Raw genomic sequence first — 24,952 nt, 5'->3', positions numbered from 1 at the left:
TTTTGCTGGTTACGAATTTAAATACTAACCTTTGAACTTTTGCTTATGTTCATGAAATTCAGTTGCATTCAAGAATTTTTATCTCGGAAATTATTATTTCTCAGGCAGAGTTGTTTTTTTTCAGTATTAGCGTAGATATTTCAGCGTATTTTTTATAACGGGGCATTTGTATCCATTTGTACGTAATCCATTTAATTTAAAAATTGTTATTTGTGCAATAATCATGCCACTTATATAGGGTGTCCGTAAATATCTAGATCAACTTAACAGATCAATTCTTAAACGTAATAGATTAATCGAATATTTGTTCAAATATCTATAATAATTATTTTTCTTAATTTCCTACAAATCGAAATTTAATCAAATCAAATTTAAATATGTAGTCTACACAAATGAATTTACATAAGATGGGTGAATATTTCCAAGCAAATTTAGACAAAAGTTATATTTCATTTTTTAGAAAATATGGACTTCTTAAAATTCTATTTGAACAGTCATGTTCGTCGTTCAAAAACCCAACATTCGTTCAGTGATACAATTTCATATGTTTTCGAATCCAAACTTTAAGAGCTGTTCTCAGTCTTTCAACTTCAATGTGAATGATTGTCGATAAAAAGATACACGTTGAGTGTTAAAAAATCGACAAAAATTTCTGATAAATTTAGATACGATGGAACTTCGTTTATATAGACGAAATTTTAGTAGTGCCTAATTAACTCAACTTTCGCTGATTGTGAGCTTCTATTACTAACATTTGTACTATCACCGAGCGTCAATTCACTTATATGAGCGTCTAACAATAAGAAGTAAACAGTAAGAAACGCGTCAAGTGACACACTCTCATGCTTCGCAGTTGAGTTTTTTTTTATTTAAGAGAAAATGTTTCGCGGAATTCTCTTATATGAACACGTAGTCCTCTTAACTGAAAAATCACAGGTGGTGAAGGGAAACAGGTGGATTTCTATTACATGAATGATTTGGTTGCAAGAATCTACTTGTCTCCTGATAGATTCGTATAAACAGAGTTCGATGTAAAAATTACATTCTTTCCGATTTCTTTGTATCTGAGTATATGTATATACATATGATGTCGTGCATCTATTATTTCCTTATAAAACAAAAGAAACTTTTGGGACAACCTAATGTGTAATATTAAGAAAAATATAGTTTATATTCTGAACTTTCTCAATTTTTTAAATCATTTATAACAATCTTTATCAAAATCGATGAATGACAGTTAAAAAGCATTAACAGCTACTGACAGTAGTTTAGTTAAAGGGATTATTAAAAAAGTATTATCTATATGTCTGTATTGACATACAAACTAGTCTGAGTCTGTTGAAACAGTAACAATGAATGTCAGTTTGATAGAATACAAATTTCATTGTAACTTATAAATATAAACAGTGTCAAATAGGATACTTATTTATAGGTATCTTTTTATTCTAAAATGTTCAATTCATTCCTAAAGTAGATGCTACATATTTTTTACGTGACATCTTGTATTTCGAATAATTAAAGGCGCAAGAATTATATTGTATCGTTCGTGTTAATTTAGGGAAGCATACGTTATATTTTCCGGTGGTTTAGCGTATGACACAACTGGCCGAACTCCAAGTATAACGGTGATACATGGGAAAACTACCACCGTACTAGAAATGGAACACAATGTGATAGACTTCATAACACTGTGCGAAAATCCATGGACCAGTGGTATATTAATAAAATTACTAAATTTCTTTTGTTTATTATAAAAAATACTTAATATGTACATGTTACTTTAACTACATAAGCAAAATACATATGTATATGTTGACTTCTTGCTCTTCTCACGCAAGAGTTCCTTTTTTTATGCTGGGTGCGGCTGAATAACACGTACAAGCGGACACGAGGTGATTCCTTATGAAAAAATGAGGAGAAAATATAGAATAAATTTTATTCATGACGCTTCGTTTTCGAGAAAATCGAATTTGAAAATTTATCACGTATACTTGAACTGAACTAATTAGCCACTGGGTGTAAGAAAATAATCAGCAGGAGGTTATTCTCTATTAGACAAAACATGTAAATCAAAAATGTCGAATAAAATTTCTGTTTGAAGCTTCATTTTCGAGAGAATAGGATCTGAACATATTTAGTTAAGAACTGGCTTCTGATAAATTTTCAAATTTATTTTTCTCAGAAACAAAGCGTTTTGTGGAAAAATTTTGTTCTATGTTCTCGATCTTTTTCTCTGTCGATCATTTACTCTTGTTTACTTCGAAATTAGCCATGTTCAAGTATACTTGATAAATTTTTAAATTCAATTTTTTTGAAAACGAATGTATCATATGAAAGAATGCTATTCTATATTTTCTCCTTATTTTTCCATAAGGAACTAACTTTTGCCTGTTTATACCGTTACTCGGCCGCACTTTGTACAGAGTATCAGGTCTTTCTTTAAAAAAACGTCTCAGTATATTTTAAGAGTTAGTACATATATTATGAATTTCACATTCATTTCTTTTGATTTCGGTGTTTACCTGTAAAATGTAACGAACTTCCTGTATCAATTTTAACACCTATTTATTCTTATTTCTTGATCTATTCATTGCTAAGGCTGATGCTCGTTTAATTATTATATTGAACAAAAATTCAATCCATCCAATTCATTACACCAGTTATAACTTTTTAATACAGCATTTATAAGCCTATGTTTATATATTGTTATTCATAGAATATATATATCATGATAATATACTAGTATCATTTTACAGAATAAACCCGAGATACCCCGCATAAGATAAAGTTATGATTTCGTTATTTCTCTATATAATATATATGTAATTCAGATTTTACTTATCTTACACGTGAAATTGTTATGATTAATGTTTTCTATTCTTATAGATTATCAAGATCCGTATGCTGTTGTAGTTCTACTACAAAACGACTTGGTTGTGATAGATTTATTAACTCCTGGATTTCCGTGTTTTGAAAATCCATATCCGATGGACATACACGAGTCACCTGTGACATGCTGTGCGTATTTTGCTGACTGTCCTTCGGATCTAGTACCAGCTTTTTATTCAGTTGGATCGAAGTCTCAAAAAAAGACAGGGTTTAGCGAAAAGGATTGGCCAATATCCGGTGGGGAATGGAGCTCAAGCTCAAGCGGATACAATGAAATTATTTTAACTGGGTAAATATTTTTATTTACATTTATAAACAAAATTTAATTAAACTGCTTTTGTATATTTATATAACTGTTTACTTATTGTAAATTATTCACTGTTGGCAACGATATGTTGCATATTTTTCATCTTATCAAGTATATAACGTATTACTCATCAACTATATATTGTTATTTTTAAAAAATTATTTTATAAAATGTCAATTAAAACGACACATTTTTGTGGAATTTGTTCTACGACATTAGAGGTAATAAAGTAGCAAAGATGTTATTCTATTTGAAGCAAAAGATCTTTCTTTTTCAGCAAACTATACATAACTGCTGTCACGATTTTTCAGGCACTTTCGGTAATTTAACAAAACAATGTTTTGAATAAAAGTTAATCAGCTTTTAATTTTAAAGGTCACAAATTGCAATATCAGAAATTTCCAAAAAATTGTCTTTTCGATAGAATGTCCAAGGTCACCTTGATCTTTTAAAATGACACTACGTAAATAACACCACTACATAAGGTATGTTTATTTTTGTACACTGTTTATGCTCCTTCTGTAATGTGCGTATGATTAACATCTTTTTTGTTGAAGCTTACTATTGTAAAATGTGTAATTTGATCGAAACAAAATAACTTTCAGCTTCCCTTGATTAAGTCAATATTTCATGATTTAAGGTCATTGCAAGGTCGTAGTATAGTAAGTCGCTAAACTCGTTTTAATATCAGCCACGATAGTGTAAAGTAAAAAATACACAATATCATTTAAAAAAGTCAATGTAATCTTGACTTCTTATCGAACAATCAATTTTTTGGAAATTTCTTATACTGCAATTTGTAACTGATCGTAATGCCGAAAGTGTTATATTTAACTCAATGAAAATAGTAAACAGACATGTGATATAATAGATTATTATACGAGTTAGTGTCGAAAATGTACGTCGCCATGTGCTCTTTTCATTAAAAGTTCAATTCTAATAAGTTCATGCATGAATATTAGAAACATGATTTTATGTAATATGATGTATTAATAATAATGATACGTATTTTTAGGCACGCTGATGGTAGCATAAAGTTTTGGGATGCATCGGCAGGCACGTTACAAGTGCTTTATAAACTGAAGACAGCGAAACTTTTTGAAAAAGGTAGAACACGTAGTATAGACTCGGAAGAAGATCCTTTAGCGATACAACTCATCTTCCTTTGTCCCGAAAGTCGAAAATTAGCGATTGCGGGTAGCGGAAGACACGTTGTTTTATTTAAATTCAAAAAAGTTGAGAGTATGTCGGAAGTCGTGGTAAGTAATTTACTTTTTAATTGTATGTATACTTAGAGTTTTAGTGATAACCGCGTTTTTAAATCTTATCACATTATACAAATCTTGATGATTATAACAACATTAATTTGGAGTGTTAAATTAGTTAATGACTAGAACATTGAAAAGGCAATTTTATTTTATATACGTAAACGTGCAATATTTACATTATTCAATTGGAAACGAATGTAAGAAAGTTTAATTTCCAGCTTGAATTTTTATTATTGAACTGTAGATACACACTTTTTACCGAAGCTCTTTTTCTTTCAATGTAAAGTCGTATTTAGATATTAAAATTCATTGTATAAATGCTAAAGTCTTATAAGAATATTGCATTTAACTTTGTTTTAAATTGAGCATTATTTTCCTTTCATAAATATAATGTTAGCTTTCAACTCTTGCCTACCAATTAAATAGTAACAATTTATTGGCGTTTACTATAGACTTTGGAGATATCACTAACAGCTGATCCAGCTAAGGAAATCGAAAGTTCATCCGACCATGATTCTCCAGCTGGTAATACTTCGGGAAGTAGCGAGTCAAAAAATAACGAATCGAATCAACCACTTAAAGTTAAGACTGGTTTACAGAAGAGGGCTGCAGGCTTTCAGGCAACCCTGGTTTGCTTAACGATTGCCAATATCGGAGAACAAGCTGAAAATATAACAGCTCTCAGTTTGAATTCTTCCTATGGTTTGTAAGTATTTAAAGTATCTGTATAAGGTTCATTGATCTGAAAAGAATTACTTTTAAGCTACTGTGTAGTGCATGTTTATGTATTATTTAACTGACCAAAACAACATAAATGAAAAGAAAGCTGGTACGTGGGCTCCATTTATCCACATAGTATTTTGATTAAAGTGCTTCCCTTTACTTTTCCTTAATTAACTCAATTGACTGTGACTGAAAGCCTCACATTATAATTTATTGATCGACAGTCAAAAATATCTTATTTTCTTTGTCTTCTATTTTTTTATACCAATTTCCTCTAGAAATTTTATTTGTTCTATATATATGTAACTTAAAAAAAATTATTTAGTGTACAATGTAGTGTACTATGAGATTCGATTACGTACTTTTTGTATGATTACGTAAAAAAAAATAATACTGTGAATCTTTTCTGAATTCATGAAATACTTTCGTAAAGGTTTATATGGTATAAAGTATTTCTGAATCAACCCGAAAAGAGAATGAATTTATATAAAGAAATAAGTCGAAAATGTATAAATGATATTGAAAATGATATTTTTTCGTACGTAGTCACATTTCTGATTAAATGTTGAAGATTCGTCGAGTTTTCGAATTCCCAATCAATCCTAGTCGATCGCCTAACTTATTCCTGTCATGTCGATTACACGAAATTATATTCCCCTTGAAACCGTTTAATTTTTATCTAAATTATTTTCTATTGTAATTTTGAGCAAGATTTCAAGTTTTAACTTTAAGTGAAATATTTTGCATAAGGTTCCTGATTACGAATGCTTTTGCGGGCAATATTATATCTATTGTTAGATAGAGGATATTTAGCAACAGATGGTAGAAAACTTAAGGGATTTTCTTAGAAGACAAAATGAAACGAAAACAAAGAATCAAAAATTGTGCTTGAGGCTTTGTCTATTATCTATTATTAGACTGCTAGACTGCAGACTTTTACGCAAGTTCATATTTTTGAGAATATAATTAAAAATATATAAACTCGATAGAAAATTGTTTTAGAAAAAGCGCTATTTTTTGGATATTTTATATATTTTTTCATATTATGTGCATTTTGTGAAATTTTTCATTTCCAAATTTTCTATAGCTAAGTGCATAGAAATCCGCAGTCTAGTTACTAGTATGTATTTGAAAAACGCTCAAAATATTTCCAAAACCCGACAGTCTTTTGCACCGCAATAAATATAGGGTAACTTACTAATTTTAGTTTATTAATTTTACTAGCCTTTATTTATTTACTAATTCTTTTAGTTACAAACCAAGCAAATATTTACAGCGTTTCAGTAATGCAAGTCATATGGACCGGACCATCATTTCTCTTAGATACAATTTATATTTAATGTTTCCGTATCTCTTATCATGACATATGTATACTCTTTGGATTTGATGCTTTAAACGAAGATAACAATATTTATAAGAGTAAATGTATATTTCGTCAGAAAGTTGTAGCATACAATCCTACATGTATATTTCATATATTTATAAGCAATATACATGAAAAGATTTTAATTCTAAAAAATTAGCTTTCTATTTCTGCAAAATTGAAAGGAAGTTCTAAAATGTTGTAATAATGATAATTAATGACATATGAAACGCTCTATACAAGACCACAAATAGTTGGCAGATGATTACTATCGTCATCAAATCTTGATGGAATCTAACGAGAGATCTGATGATAATTTATACAGTATACGAGATTCTTATCAATTCGTCTGTTATTAAAGCTTTTAGATGTTCAACGAGTTCTTAGAAATGTGAAATTTCTGTTATATTTAATTTAATTTCGTTTTGTATTGCATCATCAATATCAGTGTTTGCTTTCTGCTTGAAAGAATAGAGGGAATTTCTTTTTAAATAGATATTATTTAATTTTAGAATGGCTTATGGGAACGAGTCTGGTATAGTGATAATAGACATTGTTCAGAAGATTTCTTTGATTGTGTTGAACACCGCGGATATCGGTGGTAACACGGACCCGTGTCAGCGAGTACTACGCAGTCCGAAACGTCAGGATGAATTGAAACGAGAGAACGAAGACAAAGCGAGAAGTCCTAGCACAGACCAGGTAAAATGTATTTCTTTCTTATTGTTAGTTAAAGCTGTCTTAAATATTTTAATCGTAATTTCCTCATTTTCCTTAACCTTATCCAATGAAACATCTTGAAAATTTGATATTTAAATATATGCATTTCGCTTTTTCTAGACATTAAAACTAATAATCTCCATTACTGCATGATTGTAAAGAAAATTATATAATTTGAATGTTCAATTTATTACTAAATTTGTAATTATTAATTTTTGTTTTTTTTGTAAATACTAAAAACTCATGTTATCAATAACATCGCGACATTTCAGCTTTGATACAAATATTAAAAGTAGAATTTATAATAATAGTCGTAGATCATATAATACAGTGTTTTTAAGAATAGCTTCCTAGTAACGTTATCGGAAGGAAAATAATATCGAAGGTATCATTTGATTTTCACAGGAGATTCCTTATTAAAAAATAAAAGCTTATTCCCTACTTACTGGAAAAACTAATATATTTTAATAGTTAATCAAATTTATCATTCTATTTTATACTTTATTACCATCGTTTTACACGTTTTATGAGATAGAAATAATATAAATTAACTAGGCTCTAGTAAAAATGATAACTAATAAACCAAACACCCAACGATAAACCGAAGAACCAGTTAATCGAATAAAAATAACGTAGACGATATCCAAATAATTACTCTATTCGTTAATATTTAAAACGTAACTGTAAGATAAAGCTTAAATATCTCTCTTTTCCTCTCAGATCAGTTAAAAACCTAAAGCTTTGCCTTTGTCGTCTGTTTTAGCTTCTTATACTCGTAATTATTGTCATGCGTTATTTTAATTCATAAGGTGCTTTTGACTAACCCATCGTTTAGATAAAGATTCTAATAGTTAAGTAAGTATATAACTATTATATTATTTTCATAAATTCCAAGCAGAAAATTTATAAAGTACAAGCATTTTTAAAAATGTATTAAAGTTTGAAAAAGAGATTTCATCTTTCTTTATAAAAAAAGTTGGTTTCATATTCACATGCATATTATAGCAGCAATTTATAAGTATGTAGATAAAGAATCTAAAAGTAATTTAGGTATTTGATTCCTTAACGAATGAAATGTTCGTAATCTTATACGCTTTTCAACGTAGAAGCTTGCGTAATTCAACTTCTGTTTGAAATATTGTTTCAGTTCTCATTACAGAAATAAACATTTGTAAAAGAATATAAAATTTGTAAGCAGAAGAAACCTTATTTTAGTAGACAAGATGTTTTCACAGCAAGTTAAATACTTCAATTATCATAATAGACATTCGGTAAATATTGACAAAAGAGGACCCAATTCTAATGGCTAGGTCCTTTTTTGTTAATATTTGCCAATGAATATTTTAAAAATTCTACAAGTTCAAAACAGGAATTTGTGCGATTAAATTGACATGATAAATGATAATATGATATTACATATAGCATATGCATATGATGCCTTTCAAAATTATGATTGGAGATTCGAGGTGAAGAAATTGCTTGTGAATGAAATGAATCGCAACTATATACTGGATCTATATATGTTTGTATTTTCTGCTTGGAATCTTAGAAGTAAAAAGTTTAACAGGGGAAGTTGTATCTAGACGCGAATTATTCAATTTTAAGTAACAAACGAGAATGTTATCGGCAACTAGTGGTCAAACTTGTCATTTTCCATGTGCCGAGTGTTAAAGTTAGTTGCAACAGATTTATGTAAGTCACTTTTATCAAAAGTAATTTCATGTTATGCATCTGAAAATGTCTAATGATCGACGCTAGATGACTTTTAAAATTCTTGTAACGCGTTATAATTTTAAAATTGGGTCGTATATATACTCTTCTTTTTTTTAAATAAAGAAACGTTTTATCTTCATTATATTCATGCTTATTATGCATTTAATGTTTAGCTAACTATGTGTCTACCTACGTTGAAACAAGTAAGAACAATACTATTTTTCGTTAAAGAAACAGCTAGACTTTTACTTTAGTTTGATGATATGCGGTATTATTTTATTGCGAAAATAAACGAACTCGACAGAAGTAGGTAGTAAATAGTAGATAATGTTTCAGTTTTACTATTAGCTTTCAATCGTATTTAGAAGTTCAATTGATGTCAAATAGGTAGAAACGAAAAACAAACAAGTAACACGATGAAAGATGTAGCTTAAATTACTAGACAATGGTTTTCATTATGAGTGTATACCGCTTAATGATCCAGTAAAACATACATGTGCGTCGATTTTCACATAAACGTTTGATGGAGTCTGTGCATGTACCTATATAGTAATTAAGTTAGAGTTACAACGATACAAGGTGTACAAAATGGTTAAATGAAACATGCATTTATTACTACATATCATATTACAACGTTCCTGTACCGAATTTAAAAAAGTGCATGGAGCAATCAATGCCAATCTATATTTTGTTAACATGAATGTTGAGTAAATGAAAGTCCCTTTTTTCTAATGTACAATTAAATAGAACAAACTTTTGACTGGTTTGACTGGTTTGACTGATTTGTCAAATCGAATCGATTCAGTTTCAATTTCAAGCATTTATCTTATATTCACTTCGTTTGCAAATACACATTCTTTTATAGTACAGTCAATAGTTTTCCTCTTATAGCGTGTTTGTTCACGTACATATATATATGTTTTATTTTAGCCTTGCAAGATTTATCGATAGAAAACAATTACCGATTACAGATAAACTATTGTATACATATATAAATGCGTGCAATTCTCTTTCCATTGTTATTCATATTACCTAAGATTTCCTACATTTTCTGTTTAATATTGCTCGATTTAAATTTATTGTACAGAAAAGAATTGTGCTTCAGAACTTACAAATTTACACTTAAAAATACTATTTTTATAAAAGAAATAGCCTTCGTTATTATAATATATTAATGCTTAAAAGTCAGGGTGAAAATGTTTTTGAAAAATATTCGAGTCCTGGGCGTTCGGGCCTCCTTTATTTTTATGTTTAAACAAATATTCAGTTTCAGAGCGTTGTTAATAAAACACTGTTATCATCATATAAAGTGCTATTTTTATAGCTCTATGTGAAACTTTGATTTGCGTTAAGCTTTATGCACAGAATTATTGCTAAACACACTTGCTATAATAGTATTTAATGATAACTGCCTACAAAATCACAGTACCTATATTTTTGTTTCCCTACAACTTTTTCATTAAGATTGTAGTAACCATGAACAGTATTATAAATGTATTTAATCTGTGTATCGTGTTCTTGCTTATATCGTAATTCGAGTTAATTGCAGACTATAATACCTAACAGAAAGTACAACAACAATATTTAAGCGATTTATGATTTAGTTTTCTTACATGAGACAAACGATATTGGTGCCTACTGATTAAACACTAAAGTATTGTATCACTTAAGTCCATTAAAATGTTATCCTGAACAATTTTATTAATTGCAGAAATAATCTGTATGAATTCAATGTATTGAAAGTTTGGAAAGAATGGTAAGGTGTATATAAATCATATATCTGTAAGTGGTTCTTTGATTAATATTTAACTTCATGATTGAACAGATAAAGAACATTATGGTATGATATTATTATCTATTAAATGTACATTTATAATGAAAAGTTACGAAATGTTTCAGTTACGTACGTATATCGTCTCCATAAATGACAGCATTAATCAAGCAATGACGATTATAGCAGGTGATTTCAAATACATATATACATGTATATGTATATGTATACATACAATCAGTAAAGTGAATAATTTAAGCATTCTATAGAATTCTTAAAAGTTACGTTATTTTAGTTGATAAAGATAATCAAGAATTCTTTGGAATGTTTCAATTTGCTTGTAACGACTATACATATAATATACTGCAGCTACAGTTTATTTTAAGTACGCTAGACGTATCCTAGGATGAAAAAAGAAAATACTGCATTAATAGATTTCAAGAATTAACTATATCTTCGTAGTTTTGCTCAAATAATGCGTACATTTAGTAGAAGCTTTTCGGGGAAAATATTTGTTTATTATAATTCGATTCCTACATTAATTATACACAAAAGATTTCTGCTTACTAATATTTCTCTCGTCATTGTACTTTTGATGAAGAAGTAATGCATACAAAATATATTACTTAATATAGTCTAATTATTGATTGATAGCCTTATGGTATAACTTATATTATTAAAGCTGTTATCAGCTAATATTTCAAAAACTATAAAAGGTAAAAGCTCACAAATTTGTTTAATGTAAATGAACATTTTTTTAGAAAACAATAAGTAAAATCGTACTGAAATAAATAAAACAGTGTGTACACATTGAAGATGGGTTATAAGTTTGTATCTTTCATACTTTCAAAAGTAGTATACTACAGCAGCTTTAGTAATAATGTTCTATGTACTAAATGTTTCTATGTCTTGAAATTGTGCATGTTTAAAATTTCCGGTATAAACAAATTTATTATTTTATGTATATTATTTCATAGTGCAAACATTACGTAACTGGTTAGTTGAAACATTTTAAATACATTTACATATTTTTGAGTATAGTACATGTATACGGAAATTTATTTAACTTAAATAATTATATTATCAACTATGGTTTATGTCTGTTAGTGTTAACTATTTTGAATACTATACAATATTTAATAAGCATATTTTAAGGATTATGTTAGTATCGGAAAAATTGTAGACACCCTCTATGGTATAAGTTATACGATAATGCGTGCTTATTCAGAAATCAAGTTGAAACTACCATATTTTGAGTTTTAAATTGTTAAATTGACAAAATTCAAATCGTTTCATTCCTTGTCTTATTATTATCAATAAAGTTTAACTGAACTTGTTATTTAAATGATACTGCCAATTAATACTAACGATACTCCGCATATATATATTTGAATTTCTGAGAAAGCACCTTCTTGGTGCATTTGGTTTTGCATTTGTAAAATGGAAAGCACTTTGTTGATTGAGATATTGTTTCTATGAGCATCTTAGGTATTCATGGCATTAATTTTAAAGTGCGCAAATAGATCGAGTTCTATGAAATATGAAAACAATACCTTCCCTTGTCTGCACTCTTCATTTTTAACATTTCAAAAATTGCATTCATTTGGGAAGTGACAAGTGACCATGCGTTTGCGATATTTCTTCGTTTGGTGACTAAAAATTCTAATATCATTTTTATAAAAGTACATTCGTGACGAAATATTTGTAGATATAGTACATTATATTTAACATAGCGTATAATATGTTTATATCTATAAGATTATACTATGTCATATTTTATGAAATCCACGAAATGCGGGACATACCAATAAGCGTTACTAACATACAATTACAACAATGCTGTGTATCATATGCATATAATACACGACTTAATTTGCTTTTAGAATTAGAATTAAACAATCTTAACGTTTATTTAGTACACATTAATACATTGTGCAAAATCCAACATGTTAAATTCGTCAGACTCATGGAGACTCTACCGTGGAATCTGAAGGCTTATTAGCAATCCTAGCTGACAATGTTCAACATTCGCAACCTCGCGGTGAATTTCATACTGGAAGCAAGAATGAGAAAGGAACAGTAGAGGAATCTGTAAATGAAACCAACAAATCTGGAGGCACAGTGAACGAAGAAGACTGTACTAAGAATCACGGTTGGAAGGGATTCAGTCTGAAGAGGCAACTCAGCAAGGTTGATCTGAAAATAAAAAGTACTTTCACGCCGACTTTGGTGACGTCTCAGAATGGGGTACTTGTATGCTTTTTGATATATCCTTCGAATACATCTTTCGTTTTTCTTAGAGATTATGACATGTAAGCTGAAATAATTTATTTTATATCATTTGAAATTACTTCATTTATGTCGAAAGATTTGACTTTTCAAGATTTATAAAGCAAATTATACTACAATCTTTTTATTATATTTTTCATCATATATTTATAGAAAGATATATTTATTTATAACGATATATAAATTTATTCCAACGTTATTCGACGTTTTAGCTTCAGTATCTTCGGTATAATGCTGTTTGCTGATTATACGGTGATAACGTTGCCTATATATTTTAATGGTATAAAATACATTATACTAATAAGAAAGTTATTTTTCTATTAATAACTTTTTTAATATGAACGTCTTCCTACTAAATAATACATACATATTATTACATGTGATATTTATAATGATTCGTTTAACTATTTTAATATATAACTCAACTATAATACAAGATAAGTACATATATGAGAAACTCTATAGAGATTTAAATTTTATAAATTGTTGTATATCCTTAAAGAACAAAAGTAGACAAAGTCATTTCTTCTAACAATAAATCATTATTCTATAATGATATTTACGAGACACTATTATATCATTATTCTTCTAACATTATGGAAGCATAAATGTAAAGTATTATTCAAAAATTTATTTGAATGTTTTTCGCATCTTTTATAAAATACATAGTAAACTTGTTACTATATTTCAATTTATCGACATAAATGAAAAGTAGGTTCATTATGTTCAGAGGCTCACAAAAGTATTTGGATACTTAACACGGAAAACTTTTTGTAAATATATTATGTGCATTATATGATAAAAAATTTGGAAATTTCGTTTACATTGTAATGACACAACTATTGTGATTATATTGTAATAGTAAAATTTAAAATCAATCCGAAGATGAATATACAAATTGCATGAATTTTATTGCAAGTATATACTGATATATTCTTATGGAGTGTTCAGATGATTAATACCTGTGTATGTATACCACATTTTAGGGTTTTCAACATTAATCGTATGTAAGAGACCCACCAGATAACCGATATACAGGGTGTTTAAAGAAAATTGTGTAAGATTGTAAGGGCTTATAATACTCATCAAGAGGAACAAAAAATGTCCAATCAACGTAGGTCCTGTAATCAATTCCTTGGACCTTGGATCATTTACTAACATTCAATGTCGTGAGTGAATTTCTTCGTTGAACATAAACAAAGAGACTAATTCAGAAGTACGTTAGCTCAAGGTTGCCAATGCAAACAATTTATAATACGCAGATGTGAGTTTTGCATTGCAATGAAAGAAAAACATATCGCATATTTACTGTAAAGAAGAAGGTCTTCTCTTCGTTTATATATATGCAATAACCTCTGTTAATATTAGAAATAATTTTATGTTGACTACCTTGAGCTAACTTGCTTCTGCGTTAATCTCTTCGTTTACGTTCAACAAAAAAATTCACTCACAATATCGAATGTTTATAAATGATAAAAATTGATTTTACGTTCAAGGGATTGATTGCAGGATATATGTTGAGTATTATAGTCCTTAAAGTCGTGAATCCTTTTTTCTTAACATCCCATATATTGCCAATATCTATTGACGAACTGCATTTTCCTCATATATTCGATATTATTGGCAATACATTCAATTTCGAGTTAGCGTTCAGTGATATCTAATTAAAATAAAGCTTGTACAGCCATGATTTTAAACTTATCGATGAATTGGTTTATTTTCGAAGACGTAGAATATGTGGAGTAAAAATATTTTTCATCGAACCAACTCGTCCTTATTCGAAATATTAACGATACGTCAATCTATTTCCTCAATGTTCAATGATATTGACTGTATTATATTAACAACATTATGTATTGGTCATCTGATGATTATGTCCCTGTAATGTTGAGAATCCTGAAATATTGACAACAATATCCGATCGTCTGAACGCTCCTTCCAACATATTAGGTTGTCCGAAAAGTGTCTTTCTTTTACAGACACATCTTTCACAACGATGCATCTTTATACGAACATGAAACCTAATCTGTCGAACGTTGTGATCTTTATTTTAATAGAACAAAATGGATCATACGTAATTCGATAAAATAATATAAAACGAAAAATGTGTGTATCCATTATTTCCTTATAAAACGAAAGAAACTTTTCGGCCGACCTAATACAATTAACTTTAAACATGATTACAAATTATGATGATTACTAAATTATGTGTCTTATTCATATGGCGAGTAATTGATTGTTCAAATACTTTAGTGATTTTTGCGAAGCGTATGCTTCTGATAAATATCTAATGGTTTCTGTACCTATTCATTTTCAGATCTGTTCGAATTTGACCAATATAATCACTATAATCACGTCTAGTTACAGAGCTAATGAGATTTCGAAATGTCTTTAGGATACATATGGAAGAAGTTTCGATAAATATTAAAAAAAAGAAAGAAATCAACCCTAATGATCTTGAACTTCGCATATGTTGTCAAGGACACTCTCCTGAATAATCTGCAAAAGGTTAGAGCTATCGCTCGTTATTCTTTAAAATGCTATTACCGAAAAAGATTTGCAAAAAGCAACGTATGGTATGTATTCATGTGTAGCAAAGAAACACCGTACGCGTCGCTCGCATGTTCCACTCGCTCGTAAAAATCTATTGCAACACAATACTAATTCCACACGTGAGCGAAAGGAGTGGGCGAGGAATTTTTAAGAAAAAAAGTTTCTTGGACGAAAATCGGGCCCCCTTCGTTTGCATGTGGAATTGAGCTGGACTGGATTTTTGCGAACGAGTGGAGCGAGGATGCAACGCATCGGGTGCTTCTTTCAAATAAAAGCTGGGAGACAAATTCGACTATTGCATCGGCTACTTCCGTGTTCGCATTCATATATATTTACGTAGACAGAATACAATGTACACAGTAGTAGTAGTGGTACATATATTTTTGTTTTAATAAGTTTTTAAAGAATGAAGACGAAAACCTTCTGGAGATTGTTCAGCAGAGTGTCGTCATAGACATTCATATGTCAAGGTCATTGGAGCTGGGTCTCTTTTTGTCAAAATCTGTCAAAAAATATTTAAAAAATTCTACAATTTTTAAACATGATTTTGTTGCGACTAAGTTGTTAGTCCTGACTTTGACGTTTGCGGTGACGATTTGAGGTCGTTCAGGAGAGTGTTCTTGACAACATCTACTAACATCAAGGACATTGGGGCTGGATTCCCTTTTGTCAACATTTACGAAGGTTTCTAAGAGTGTTCGAATACTTTCATGAGCCACAAATAGATCTATATATTTTAAACGTACAGCAATATGTTTCATATTCCTTAAAATGGCTTTATTTGTTCGTATCATTACTTTTTTTAGTCCTTCCACCTACTTTTTTTCTTCGCTTTTGTTATTGCTTTCTTTTCGTTGCGTTTGAAATAATTCGCTATAGTTCTATTTAATATAGTTATATTATATTTTTTTACCTTAATGAGAAAGTTTGTTACTCCTTTTTTGAAAATAATAACTTTCTTTGAGATTAATATAAATGATGAGATTAGATATTAGCTTCAAGTTACTAAGAATAGAGATAAAAACATTACGGACTAAGATTAAATATACTAGCCTATGTCCGTTCAATTATTTAGGAAATTTGAGTTAAGTTGAATAATTATAATTGCAATATATGCTACAAATTTAAGATAGATATGTATAATAAAACGATATTTAATATACGAAAAGTATACGCAAATATCTATTCAAAATTATATATTACTTTCTATAATTGATATAATTTCATTTTATTGAAAATATAAAAATATAAAAATATAAAAATTGAGATCATCCCTTACAGAAGGTTGAGGAAATAATATTATGAAAACAGCTTATATTGGACGATTCAAATATTTGTTAATGATTCCAATATGTGAGATCTATTTTTGTTTACGTTGTTTTTTTCAAAAATTCTTTAGCTATTTTTTCCGGTTGAAAAATTATATGCGTTATTTCATGCGTTAGGAACATATGTTGCATAAACTTTACTTATTACTAGGACGCGATCAAAAGACTGAAAAGTTTAAGAAACTGTGAAATCCTTTTTTATGAAAAACATCGTATAATAAATAAGTTTTTAATATATTCTAATAAGTTAGTTTTTCAGTATTATTGATTGCTTTACGTGATGTTTGTCTAAACGTAAAAAAATAAACAAACGTTTGAAAATTGGGTGTACGTTAGTCGTTGTTAGCTTTAGATCTAATCGTCTGAGCTTGTATAGCACAAAGCTGATGTTTCTTATCTCGATAGGTCTACGATGAAAAAGTATATACAAGTACCCCATTGTTAACAGGTAGGCACTGATAGTAGCAGTCAGAAATCTTCCGTTTTTTACTGTAACATACCCGAAAACGCGAGTTCGCTGTCTCCAGTTGAAAGTACCGTGTCCGAATCTTCATTGTCATCAGAAGGCTCGATACCTGGACGTGAAAGTCCATTAAACGATGATAAAAAGAGGAACAATCAAGAAGCGAAAAGTCCGGTGATCGAAGGAGATAAAAATAAATCGATTTTACGATTTTCCACTGACAATGAGAACGTTATTGAGAAATCGGATGCCGTACGGCCGGTTAATTTAACGTTAGCCGAGAGCTGTGAAATGAAACCACCGAGACTGATGAAAATCGTGAAGATGAAGCAAGCGAAAAGGGAAGGTCGTTTATTATCTGTACCGAATTTAAAATTTGCGAAAAACGATCCAGCGATTTGTGACCTAAGATGCGAGGAAACAAACACGGCCTCCGAATCTTTCACCTGCAATCTAATAAGAAGATTCAGTAAGTGTTTAAAATTAGAGTAGAGGAGAGTTTGTGTTGTCCGTGTGCATTTAGAAATGTGATACGTGTAGAGTTTAACGTAACATGCGAATGTGAGCATATATGCGTTCGAGTGTGAGCGTGAGTGAATTATTCGTTTACTAACAACATTTTCTTTTAATCGCAACGTCATTGCGTTCACTGGCAATTGACTTCTTCGATCAAAAAAACAGATGCCTCTGCGATGTCATTGACTGAAAGCGTATACTTGTGTCCTACAAAAACTAGACTAATTACATAGAAAGGAGCTCTGCTATATTTCGACTGTGCTTTTATCTTTTCTTTTTTTCGTTTTAAAAGAAGGCCTAGGATGCTCGTAGATTCATGTAAAATAACTTTTAGAGGTAATAACAAGTAACTGTGTTTATATATATATATGTATAAGTGTAAAACTAAAATAACAAAAGAATATACATATATAAATTAAGCTTCCGCTAAACAATATCGTTGGAATCAAAGGTTTATGTGAAACATATTATTTATTCTGCTTGTTAAAATACGCACTCCATGTAACAATCTGCCGCGTTTACTTGCATTTTTTTACAGATCTGTATCGCGTATTCATATTTTTTAATTCTTGTGCAGCTTACCGCGCGTAATACGTTATGTATTATACGTTGATTATATTCCATATTCACTTTTCGTTATATGTATATGATGATTCGCGTGTCATCATAAATGCGATAAATCGAAGAAAAAGTAGTAAACGAGTTTACATAGATTTAAAATTGAAAATTGAAAATTCACTATACAAACAATTACTAACAGTCATTAACTCACATAAATCTGAGAATAGATACGAGATAAAAAAGCTTGCAAGAATAAAGCCAATTGCGATATTAGACCTCAAGCTTGTTTTGGTACTGGTTCAAATAATTTTTTTATATTTATGCATGAGTAATTTATGCAAACCACATAGGATTCTGGTGACCACATAGGATTTTATTTGTTGACACTGCACATGAAGAAAGTAGTACCCTTTTCTTTTCTCGCAGAGCATGTACCATCTATTATTTGACTTGACAATCGGATTATATATACATATGTATCTGTGTATATATATATTTATATGACATTGATCAAGCGAATTTTTCCTTTATTCGTTCCCAAAGTTTAGACGATAAAGCTGTCATATTTTTTCATTTTTTCCATTACAAGTACAATAAATTAGGTTACTGAATTTCTATACACGACATTTGTAGCTTTAAATGTAACAATAGTAATATCTAAAATAAATCGACTTGTTTTCAGCAAAATTTTTTGAATTCAGATCGTAAACTGCATTCAACAATTTAAAATACATGACAACAGTGTTTTAAACTCGTTAATGCATGTCTTACAGATTTAAGAAATAGTATTAACGATATTGTTTAATAAGAGATTGAACGATTTTTATAATGTTATCCATCGAGAGATGAAAAACATTTTCTTACTAGATTAGGTAAAAAGGTTCAATTGGAATATAAAAGTCAGCGAAACTTTGCTAATCAAATACTTTTAATATAATATTTTTGTTGTATCTTTCGTAATTTAATGAACGTATTACGGATTTAAAGTGTTAAAAATACTCAAATACAAGTATATAGGTACGCAACGTAATAACATAAGTAAATGTAACATAAAGGAAACGAAAAACCTAAACAGGAGATGTCTAGTGTTACATAATATAAATAACATCGATATTGCGATATTAGTGTAAAAAGTTATGTGGAATAAATTTCTGAATTTTTCTAATTATTGGAAAATGTAGAGTCTAATATAATAGTCAGTCAATCAGTTTCATCGATATATCATTATATATTTTATAAGATATACGAGATTATAAGAAATTTTGCTAGGAGACGTACGATTTTCCAAGTTTTGGAAGAGTGCAGACTCGTTGCTTTCACATAACCGACTTCAATAGGATTTCAGGTTGTACTCAGAGGGTGCCTACGTTTTCTATTTAAAAAAATCGTTTCTCACAAATTTAATGTCTACATAAAATCTAAAGCTTCCGAAGTCTGTGGCTACTAGAATCGAAGAACGTTACATCGTAAGGTACAAAGTTAATTAAAATATTTACGTGCACGCATATTTTTATGCTCGTTAAAGTTTAGTACTAATACAGTGTATGTACATATAATACATGATATATGCATAAGAGTTAACGGCAGATCAATGGGAAATGTGATATACATATCTTTAGGACATCTACTTTGCAAAGTAAAAGCAAAAATATACATTTTTGCATTGTATCGCAGAACGGTATATTCTGTTGTATTGCGGCATTTCATCAGTGCACATACAGCTTGTACCCCATATGCCTTGTTCGTAACTAGAAGATATTTGTTTTTGTAACAGCATATCTGTATATCCACATTAGGTACATCTACGAGTATTTGGAATGCATAGTGTACGTACATTAAGACTACATACATATTCGCATATGTGTTTAATACCCATTTGTGTGAATTCGTTTTAACTTGTATAGATACTTCCCATTCTTAACAATATTATTCACCCTGAGTTTGTAAAATATCAGAGTACTCCTTCGAATGTACCGTAACCAATTATGTAAATTCAATTCTTTCTTCAAATTTTAAAACCTACAAATCTATTTTTGAGCGTAATCAATCTACTAATTAAATGTGAAGAGATTCTACTTTAACGCTTTTTCAGGTTCAAATCAGTTTTGCGGTCTTCCCCGACAGCAAGGTTGATTCAGGTAAAAAAAAGGTTTTTCACATTTTGACAGTTGTCTGATCACCGAGAGAAAAGTATGTCTGTTGCCAGAATTTTATATCGATGATTTCTAGATAACATCAAGTACATATTTGCTTCTATGTTTTCAAGTATGTCGTTAGTTACCTGTATTAATACCACTATCGATTAAGAGTTAATATACATGAACAATTTAATATCTGTAGTTGTTTCATTTCTATATACAGGGTGTATTACCAAAGCTGAACAAAAACATATCAGTCGATTCGCAGATAAGAGGGAGATTCTAGATAGAAAATGTTACGAGAACATATGTACATGACAAATTTAGTGAAATATTATTAATTTAATCAGTTACTTTCCCCTAATTTTAATGTCTTTGACAGCCGAAATGAATTCTTATTTCTGAAATCATTAATCGTGCAAACATTGCTGCTCTTTTGTTTCAAATTTCAAAATTTTAGTTTTTCAAGAAACCTTTTTAAATCTCAACAAGCAGATTTAAATGAATAATAAATAAAAGTTATGTGGTTGCGATTGACGATTTTGAAAGTAAGAATTAATCTATATAGTTAAGATACGTTACGATTGATAAACATTAACGAGTTTCTACATTTTCTACTCAAAATCATCTCTCGAATCAATTTTAATTTTGTTGATACACCGTATATACATACATACATATGTGTACACATATATACCTATATATATAAATATATATATTGGTTATTTTTACTGTAATATGCGTTTAAGGTACGGTATCATATCACAAGATTCGTTGTGTTTACACCTTTCTCTCGGTACAACATCGCTTTCAAAGCTTTTCGATATGTTTTTAATCATTTGCACGCAATAGCAATAGTAATAATAATAACACGGATGGTTACGGCATCATCAATGACAACAGGGCGCGAAATCATTGCTATATTCTTTTTCTTCTTGAAGTGTATCATTGACTATCTTGTGCTTCTCTAATTTTTTTCCATATTGACTGACTGCTATAAAGGGCTCTGCATAATATATGCTGATATTCCACATAGCAAATTTTAGAAATAACCACGATATAAGAAACAAATATCTTCCGCCATTTTTCCCACTGATCAGTCGATTCTTTTATTTAGCGTTAATAGAAATCTGTTATAATTATTTTCAAATAACAATTAAATGGAATTATTAAAGGCGGAATAACTTTTCGTTTTTGTAGTGAAATACGATTGCTGCAATTTTACTTTATGCGCCCAGAAGATGTCTATATTACATGTTTAGTTAAAATAACATTGTTTCACTAAATTAAATGTTATTAATTTCTTTATTTGATTCTTTGGTAAAACAACAGGAATGGACCCATTGAACATTTTGTGAATAAGTATTATACATATTTATGTATTAATTACGCGTTTACTATCAAATATTTATCATTCTTTATATTACAAATATCTAAAATTCTTTTTGTTTTTAATGCTTAAATTTTCAAGATGTATTACGAATTATTTGTCAATACTCACATTTCACAAGTAAACCAATAATATTTGTCGTAATGCAAATATTATAAATGCTTCGTTTTAATTCATTAATTCTAGCTCGATATGCATCTATAATATTAAGGTATTTTTCAATCGTGCTAAGTTGAATTTTTACAAATTTGTAGAAATTTCTACAATTCTATAGAAAATAATAAGAAAACGTATAATTGAAGCTAAATTAAACATCAATGGATAATTATTCAGAATAGAGGTTCATCGATTTCAATGATGTTGAAATATGTTAACAAGGTCACCATTCTGAACACCTTTTTCCTATACATATAACCCTCGCTCGGCCTTAGTTGTCAAAATATTGGCAAAAAAACTTCAATTAAATGTAGGCTTGATTACACTTCATTTTAGATTAGGCGGCCGCATTTTTTTTTTAGTCCAACCTAAACTTAATTCATTGACGAGAGAAAAAACCACTTTTAGTATCGCATAAGTAAGAAAGAAAAATTGATGGATCATAACTTAGGGTAGAATAGTATGCAATCGGCGTTAGATAGACGATAACGCTAGCGTGAAATAATTTTCTATGAAGCGATTGATATATGGAATGTTGCGATTTATTCCGTTCTTCAATTGGTCAAAAATGTAACAAATATATCTACCGCCATTGAAGAATTGTTTACAGAACAATAATTTATAAAATAAATTGTTAAATAACATTTACATGTCGTATCAGATATAAATTATCTTATAGCTTGAAAACTGAAGCCGAGCGGCGATTATATGTATAGGAGAAAGTTGTTCAGAATGTCGACCTTGACAATACATTTCAAGGTCATCGAAATCGATAAGGTTGCCCCTATTCCGAATAATTATCCATTAGTGAAATTTTATCGAACGATATCAGTTGTAGAAAACATTTCGTGAACGATGTGTTATTTTGTTAAATGAATATGCGATTGGCAGGAATTAGGAATAACAAATGAAAATAGTAAGAAGTGAGTCAATTTTTTGAAATATTGTATTTATGGATCTTGAGAAATTTAAGATCATGATTGTCTGATCGACAAATAGAAATCAGAGTCAAAATATCATAGCAAATATAACATTTTTTATTTAATAAATTTATCTAACTTCTACTTTTACTTAATAAGAAAGAATACTAGAGTACTAGATAGTAATTTTACTTGAGAAATTCTATAAACACTAATAAATGTTTATTAAAATCTTGAGAAAATGAAATCTAGTAGGTACGGAGTATTTAGGTCTGTATCGAATATATGTAAGAAGGTGAAAATATTTATTACACAACTTACACACACATGTATATATGTATACTGCTATGACACTTTGGCTCTTATTACGTCTATTAGTTAAAAATTGTCCAAATTATTGTTATTCTCAGATTACGCGGAACATACAGGTATATATCGCCCCAAGACCTTTCTGCAACAACAAGACCTACAATTCCATAATTTTTGTTACCATTTTTTTCTAAATTGAAAGCAGAATACTGGATATAATAAAAAGAAAGCAAAGTAATTTTTTACACAGGCTACCAACTAGTTTTTAAGGCCTTTTGAAATGTTTGATATCTTTACTTGTCCCAGCTAACATAAAAATGATATTTCGCTGTAATAATGATAATAATATTTCTGAAGAATGTCACTTTTCTCACTACATATTACAGGACCAGTTTTCATAGAGTATGGAGATCACTCTATTTATTCCGTAATTTGGATTATTATCCTACGAGGAATATAACATAAATTCTTTTCCTCCCCTAGAACATGTAAGATTCGTTCAGGTAACAAGCAGTTTTAATTTCATTTTTCTTCTTAAATACCTTCGATCTTTGATTCTGTTTACATCGCTAATACGTCTTAACAAACATGCCTAAATGCTATTTCTGCATTTAAGTAAATTAAAAATCAGACTGCGGTGAAGTTACTCTGTCACCGTGGTAAATAACGTAGTTAATGGTAGAATTAACATGTAATTAAAATATAAAAGGCTGAAAAGATGAGTAGCGATAACTTGGAGGAGAATGTGAAAGAAAAACCGTTTACTGTAAGGTAATACTAGAGTTTTAGAGTGGGATTTAAGACTGCTTAGCCGAGCACATCTATCATACTTTCTTCACGTTTGATCTATCGCTCATTTGTAGATGAACGGGATGTGCATGTTGCCGGTAACGCGAAGAAGTGCGGTGGTCGTTGGTGGTAGTGGTTGCGGTGAGAAAGGTGACAACGCCGATAGTAATAGCTGTAGCCCCTGTGGTAACACTGGTGACGGTGGTTGCAATAGCGAAAGTAGTGGAGGACCTAGTACTAGTGGTGTCTGCATCCCTCGGTCGGGTGTTCAGAATACCGTAAATAGCGGCGACGACGATATCGCCGGCTCGAATGCGAATTCTCGCAAATCCCTTACGATCGAAGCACGTCAGTCTCGTGCTCAGGGTATAAGAAAGCTCCAGAAGTGTCTGAGTACCACTACCAACCATTATGAGCTGGACTCTTCGTCGTTGAACAACTTTCCAACGACTTCGTTACTCTCTAGTCACCGTAACATCGAGATACGAGGCTATTCGTCGACCACTCCGCAAGCTTCTTTCAACTACCAGAATATTCTCTCCAACACCAGACAGTATAACAGCTTCGGTAGTATTATTCAATGAATTATCATTTTAATAAGTACAATTGCTATACTACTTATGTAGATCATCGATTGTTTTCTATGTTACTGAATGAGATAAGTCTATTCTTCTCTGAGTGCTTTTTTCCTCGTTTCGTTGTTCCTTTGATTTCGTTGTTAATAGAACGATTCTTCTATGGTAGGTTCAATGCGATTAATGGAGACCAGCATTTCTTGAACAGATT

General features: G+C 29.9%; 1 protein-coding gene across 10 annotated transcripts in view; it reads left to right on the top strand.

Moving 5' to 3' along the window:
* Nucleotides 1-24,952, top strand: part of LOC117239706 (syntaxin-binding protein 5) — a 71,133-nt gene that overhangs the window by 31,388 nt on the left and 14,793 nt on the right. For 4 of the 10 annotated variants that reach the window (XM_033505495.1, XM_033505496.1, XM_033505497.1 and 1 more), the window contains 7 exons: nucleotides 1,559-1,713; nucleotides 2,887-3,178; nucleotides 4,212-4,455; nucleotides 4,917-5,170; nucleotides 7,063-7,252; nucleotides 12,717-13,001; nucleotides 17,373-17,856. In XM_033505495.1, coding sequence (XP_033361386.1) covers nucleotides 1,559-1,713; nucleotides 2,887-3,178; nucleotides 4,212-4,455; nucleotides 4,917-5,170; nucleotides 7,063-7,252; nucleotides 12,717-13,001; nucleotides 17,373-17,856 — 1,904 coding nt within the window. Of the gene's footprint in view, nucleotides 1-1,558; nucleotides 1,714-2,886; nucleotides 3,179-4,211; nucleotides 4,456-4,916; nucleotides 5,171-7,062; nucleotides 7,253-9,156; nucleotides 9,187-12,716; nucleotides 13,002-17,372; nucleotides 17,857-20,556; nucleotides 20,603-24,240; nucleotides 24,734-24,952 lie in introns of all 10 variants that reach the window. The other 6 variants (XM_033505503.1, XM_033505502.1, XM_033505505.1 and 3 more) reach the window with 4 other exon arrangements.

Source organism: Bombus vosnesenskii, unplaced genomic scaffold, assembly GCF_011952255.1.
Source record: "Bombus vosnesenskii isolate JDL3184/JDL3185 unplaced genomic scaffold, Bvos_JDL3184-5_v1.1 scf7180000014105, whole genome shotgun sequence".
In the NCBI taxonomy this organism is placed as follows: Eukaryota; Metazoa; Arthropoda; class Insecta; order Hymenoptera; family Apidae; genus Bombus; species Bombus vosnesenskii.
The sequence above is the reverse complement of the archived record's forward strand: the minus strand, read 5'-3'. Positions and strand labels throughout refer to the sequence as shown.